This window comes from Otolemur garnettii, unplaced genomic scaffold (assembly GCF_000181295.1).
Source record: "Otolemur garnettii isolate 467f Iridium unplaced genomic scaffold, OtoGar3 scaffold00013, whole genome shotgun sequence".
NCBI lineage: Eukaryota > Metazoa > Chordata > Mammalia > Primates > Galagidae > Otolemur > Otolemur garnettii.
In genome coordinates, this window is record NW_003852408.1 from 1,136,160 (window position 1) to 1,142,789 (window position 6,630).

General features: G+C 46.2%; 1 protein-coding gene across 1 annotated transcript in view; it reads right to left on the bottom strand.

Moving 5' to 3' along the window:
• Window positions 1-6,366, bottom strand: part of EIF4E2 (eukaryotic translation initiation factor 4E family member 2) — a gene marked incomplete at its 3' end in the record, with an annotated part of 17,030 nt that extends 10,664 nt beyond the window's left edge. The window contains exon 1 of the mRNA XM_023510361.1: window positions 6,239-6,366. Coding sequence (XP_023366129.1) covers window positions 6,239-6,258 — 20 coding nt within the window. The remainder of the gene's footprint in view (window positions 1-6,238) is intronic.
• Window positions 6,367-6,630: the final 264 nt, after the last annotated feature.

A 6,630-nucleotide genomic window follows, 5' to 3' on the forward strand; every position in this document is an offset into this window, starting at 1 on the left:
AAAAAAAAAAAAGGAGGTTAAAAGCTTACTTATCTATATTTTCCTTCTTTCCATCTCTCCTATCCATCCCCACTGTCACTGTTTTAGTTCAAACCCTCTTCTGATTTTTTTGATCATTATAGTAAATTTCTAAATGGTCTCCCCAACAGAAACCTTTTACCCTCTATCCATCCTTCCACCAGCATTATCTGTCTTTCCTTCTTTCTTTCTTTTGCAATTTTTGGCCCGGGCTGGGTTTGAACCCGCCACCTCCAGCATATGGGGTCAGAGCCTTATCCTTTTGAGCCACAGGCACCACCTGAGCATTATAAATGCAAATCTGATCATTAACTTCCACACTTAAAACTTTCAACTGTCCCTCACCCTTTGACACCCATCCTCTAAAATAAAGTACAATAAAAATGTAGGATCCTTTAGAATCTGATTCCTGTCACCCTGCCTCCTCACTCCCCATCCCCTTCAGTAATCTCTATTCTCACAATGGTGCCATTTGTAAACACTACTCCCCCTTCAGCCTAAGGTGCCATTCCCCACGTCTGTTTTTCCTACTAGATGGAGAGTTCCTAATTTCTTATTTCATCTTGGTATCTTTAGCCCCTAAGACAAAAAGATATTGCCTTAGTATGCATAGCACAAGAATATGCTAAGTAAATATTATAAGAAAGGAAAAATTAATGACTGAAAGGAATGAATGTGTTCTTGCTTCATAAGCAAAGTCAAAGGAACTTTAAGGACTACCCTTAAGTGTTTAGTTACACCTGGATCCAAATAAAAAGATAAATGGAAAGTGAGTTCACAAAGACAATAAACATGTCATTTATTCTAGACCATTAATTCATCATGAATCTTCTCCAAGATCATCTTTCTGGTCCCAGTAACTACAGTAGAACTTCCACAGTTGTCCATCTCCTCTACACTGACCACCTCCTTAAGTCGACCTAATTTTCATAGCCAAACACACCCCACATGTATGTATCAGTACAGGAGGCCTACTTCCTCGTGGCTTTTTTTTCCCCGAGACAGAGTGAGACCCAGGATAGAGTGCTATGACATCAGTAGATCTCACAGCAACCTCAAACTCCCATCTGTTCAAGTGATCCTCCTACCTCAGCCTCCTGAGTAGATGGAACTACTGGTGCCTGCAACAACTCTGGGCTAATTTTTCTATTTTTAGTAGAGATAGGGTCTTGTTCTTGCTCAGGGTGGTCCAAACTCCTGAGTTCAAGCAATCCACCCACTTCAGCCTCCTAGAGTGCTGGTAATACGCACCTGACCCTAGTTCCTTATGTTGATCATTTCGATATGTTGACCAGTTTGTCATAGTCCCTTGGGTGGTCAACTCACTGTATATGTATAGTCAAATGACTACACAATTCTCAAGAATGACACTAGAAATGCTCCAATTATAATTCACACATTGTCCTACACAGATACAGCAAAATACATGCTGTATTTTGTAGTTTATTTTTTACCCCCTAATCCCCAGTGCCTAGCATTCTGTAAGCACCCAATAAATATGGGAGTAGGTGAGCTAATTATATGATAGGGCACCTGCTCTACCCATTTCACAGCCCTAGCTGCAGGATATACAATCAAGTGGTTAAGACACGACAATGAACGGCACCTGATCAAATGGCAGCACAACATGGTCAAAAACAGGTCCCAGGAGGCTGGGTGCAATGGCTCATACCTGTAATCCCAGCACTTGAGAGGCCAAAGCCGGCGGATCACCGGAGCTCATGAGTTCAAGACCAGCCTGAGCTGTGTGACACCCCACCTCTAAAAACAGTGGGGCATTGTGGCAGGCACCTGAAATCCCAGCTACACTGGAGGCTGAGGCATGAGAACCACTTGAGTCCAGGAGTCTGAGGTCTCTGTGAGCTGTGACACCACAGCACTCTACCAGGGGCAACAAAGAAAGACTGTCACAAAACAAAACACAGGTCTCAGGGAGCGTACTGCTCAAAAATATAAGTAGATTCTTTGCTGAGCACTTCAGGTGATGAGAGAGAACAGGCTCAGGAGCTGAGGCAGCCACATGGACCCCAGGCAAGAAAAGCCATGAGGCAAAAGCAGCTAAGGCCAGCAGAGGGAAAGAGAATGGAGCAGATGAGCAGGGAAGGAAAAGAGCTTTATTTTGTTACTAATGCTACCATCTCTCTGGATTAGTTCAGCCTCCCTGGAATTCTGGGAGACCATTACCTGTGCTTATGATACTATCTCCCTCTGTATTATTTAATTGGCTTGGTTTCCTTTTCAAAATTAGCCTGTTTCATATACAAGTCCCATGGATTAAAAATTACCAAAATCTACCAAGCATCTACTACGTCTATCAGCTACCAGAGTGCCAGAGGGCCTATCCCCAAGGATCTAATTAAGGAGATATGGTAGACAAACACTCATGCATGAGTGCAAAGAGCCCCTGCTCTGCCCACATATCCCAATATCATCTCTTGCCTGATCTCAACAAACTCTTTTCACTCTATAAATAGATAGTGAAATATCAGCCTAATTGCAATCCCCCAATTTAACCCTTTTGTTATGTTCATCATGTGGTCTCTCTTCAAAAAAATGCTCTTTTCCTAGTTAACCTATTTTTCAAGACTCAAATTGAGGGTCATTTTCTTTTTTTTCTTTTTTTGAGACAGAGTCACACTATGTCACCCTCAGTAGAGTGCTGTGGCATCACAGCTCACAGCAACCTCAAAACTCCTGGGCTTAAGCGATTCTCTTGCCTCAGCCTCCCAAACAGCTGGGACTACAGGCGCCCACCACAATGCCTGGCTATTTTTTTGTTGTTGTCATTGTTGTGTGGCAGGCCTGGGCTGGGTTTGAACTCACCAGCCCCGGTATATGTGGCCTGCACCCTAGCCGCTGAGCTACAGGCACCGAGCCAGAGGGTCACTTTCTCTTGTAAACATTTCCTAATCTCTCGCAGCCCAGGCTGAGTCAGGTCCCCTCTTCTGAACTTCCCCATATAAACATAATGCATTTGTCTTATCTACACTACCATAGCCAGTTTTTTGTCTCCTAATCAAGCACATCTCAGGTTCTTCTAATGCTTAGGCCCAAGACAGGTTCTAACTCTCTTCTTTAGGGCACAATCAGATATGCAAATGATTTTCCTCTCCTGAGCTTCCAAGCCCCACTACAGCTCCTGGGGTCCCCTGACACTAGATCTTGGTTGAAGAAGGGCATGGTCACCTCCTTTTGTGAGCTACAAGAAATGTATATAAATTCCTTCATATTCAGTGGTTTTGCAGCTGATCACTAATAAGAAACAGAGAAAGAATCAGAAAAAAATATATATATATATTTTGAGACAGTCTCATTTGCTTACCCTTGGTAGAGTGCCGTGGCATCTTAGCTCACAGCAACCTCAAACTCTTGGGTTCAAGTGATCCTCTTGCTTAAGCCTCCCAAGGAGCTGCAACTACAGGCGCCCACTACAACACCCAGCTATTATTAGAGACAGGGTGGGGGTGGGGTGTGGGGTGTCTCGCTCTGGCTCAGGCTAGTCTCAACCTATGAGCTCAGGAATCCACCTGTTTCAGCCTCCCAAGTGCTGAGTGCATGAGCCACCAAGCTGGCCCAGAAAAATAATGTCAGAGAAGAAACAATGTTACTGTGATCCCAGAACCATTTCCCACTCCCTTCTAAGAGAGTAAATGGAAATGTTAATAGACCTTCACCTAGTGCTTTTATTTATTGAGAGTGGAGCTAACCACCCAGCTGGTCCTCTGAGCCTACATTTGAGGCAAAACTTTGATATCCTACTTTCCAGAGGCTATTCTTCCCAACTTGAAGTTGGATTTGAGCTAAGATACAACTCAGACTGAAAAATCAGTGCTCCTTAAATTCAGGTAGACAAATAGCATCTCTGAGGACATCCAGACTGAGTGGCACCTTGGTTAACTCACCAAGATTCTGCCCAGGTATTTCCTCACCTTCTCTGAACTTGACCAATTCTTTGAGGGTAAAAACTTGTTCCAATTCATTTTTATGCCTCTAGCATCAAAATGGTATAAAACAAACCAGTTTAGTGACTGGATCTCTAAAGTCAAAGTGATTGAGTGCCAAGTAAGTGGTTCACACAATAGTTAAGTATGGGTGAAAAGATGGTATGAAATAAAAAGCAAATGATACAGAAGGGGGACAAAATAAAATATGGCATCTAGATATGAAAACTAAGTTATCACAGTTGCAACTGCAATTCTGGTAAAAACACTTTAGCATTCTACATGTCAATGGGGAGCCTACCTCCTCCCAAAATCAATAACAATCTTCCCAATTACATTTAAAGAAGCAGAATCCACATAGCAAAGGAGGTTAGAATGCCTCTTTAATCTGAGCTCATTGTATATACAACAGTGAATAATTATCCTTTGGCCAGGAACCCAGGAAAATAAAAACCAAAAAAGTTAGTTAATAAATAGAAGTATTAAAATGACCCAGGTTCCTGAATCATGGAAAACAGTTAAAAAAAAAAAATCACCCAGGTTATTTTTTGTCAAGAGATTACTTGAACCAATCCAGGTTAAACATCAAATCTGGGATGGCTCTTCCTATTGTCTTAAGCAAGTTACTTAACCTTGCAGAGCCTCATTATCATCATCTGTAGAAGGAGATCCACTTCACAGCAGTTTTTAGAGAATAAATAACATATGAAAAGAACCTAACAAGCGGCCTGCAGAAGCCCATTATTACCATTCTCACGGCCCACCCGCAAATGATCTGGGTAGGATTGAGTTAGATGATCCATCAAGTACCTTCTTATGATAAAATCTGATTTGACCAAATTAGTGGAGGATGGGATAAGGGTTCCAGAAAGCTCCACTGAGGCAGGATTTAGACCCTGCAGTTTCTGGACTTATGGTAGGTGTGGGTGGGAGAAGGGGTCATACAGAGATGGGCTTAACTAAGCAGCAGAATGAGGAAGAGGTCTGCTAAAGATTTTTCTCAAGGAGCAGACACCTTTCAGCAACCAGGAGCCTGGAGTGTGGAAAATCCAACACCCCCTGAATCTGCCCACCAGCACTGTCTGTATTGGAAAAACCCCAATTTCCCATCACAATCACCAGGTCACAACCTAAACTAATAGTAATTCTACTTTACATTCTTAACTGGTAGCTGTGGCTCAACGCTCGTAGCACAGTCGTTATGGTGCCAGCCACATATACCAACGCTGGCGGGTTTGAACCCGGCCGGGGCCAGCTGAACAACAATGACAACTACAACAAAAAATAGCCGGGCATTGTGGCGGGCACTTGTAGTCCCAGCTACTTGGGAGGCTGGGGCAAGAGAATCGCTTAAGCTCAAGAGTTTGAGGTTGCCGTGAGCTGTGACGCCACGCACTCTATGGAGGGCAACATAGTGAGACTCTGTCTCAAATAAATAAAATATCTAGTAGCTGATGGGTCTAGGACTAGAAAGTCAGGTCTTCAGATGAGAAGACAGATTTACTAGACCACTAGAAAAGAGGGAAGAACATAATCTATCTCAAGAAACAATCCACGGAGTGCAATAAACAAAAATACTTTGCAATTCCTCTCTGCACCTCCGAAGTGTTTGATACTGAAACTAGGAATCAGAGTGGGTACTCTTGACTGAGGCGTGCGGGGGGGGTGGGGGGGACAACGACAAAGTATGCCTAGTGCTGGGTGAGTGTGCGGTAAGACTGGCACAGGAGGAGAAGGAAAAAGAAGTAGGAAGATGATCATTCCTTAACTGAGTCCTCCACTGTGCTGAACGCAGCAGCCACGTTACCTCATTGCATCTTCGCAACTCTGCGACACAGGCTGTCACCTTCCCAACTTTGCAGATGAGAAAGCTGAGGCTCTGAGGGGAGCGGTGACTAGCCTAAGTCATAGAGTCTGTGAGGAAAAGTTGAATTCAGAGGTAGGGCTGCAGGCTGCGGAAACACCGCCGAGGTCTCCACCCCTCCACGTCGCCGGCAACCCGTGCCAAGCAGGGCGGGGCGCCCGAAAATCTCCTCCTTCCGAGCGACACGGCCACCCCTCGCCCAGATACCCAGCGTGGACCCCAGTGCGGTCTCCGGGACCCACAAACCCATAGCTCCACAGTCTCCTCCTCCCCGCGGCCCAGGCTGGGTCCAGTCGCCCCTCGAGCCCAGAAAGGAGGCCGGTACAGCATTTCGCGCCGCCCTGGCCCAGCTGGGGACGGGCGCGGGGAAACGGCTGGGGGAAGGGATCCTGGGGGGCAGCCACGCGCCACTCACGCGTCGAACTTGTTGTTCATCCTCTCGCCGCCGCTGTCGCCACTGCCTCACGGAGTGACTTCCGCTCCACCTGGTCCCTCCGCCTCAGGCCCGGTCACTTCCGGTTGCGCGGGACGCAGCGGAACGTCTGTGCGCAGGCCTCGGTGGGGGGCAGCTAATCCTAGGACACCAGCCCAGAGCAGCTGCGCGGAGACTTAGACTCAGTGGCTGGGCTGGCTGTTCTCGGCTGTGTTCTGGTTCCTGAACCCTGTGGGTCGCCCGCCGCCTAAGGGAGCGCGCGCTGGCCCCTCCCGCCGCGGCTCAGAAAAGAAAGCAGCACGGCGTCGTTGACAGCGCGGGCTCTGGACTCGCTGCTTGGTAAAAATCCCAACTCCAACTCCAGTACGGCCTCA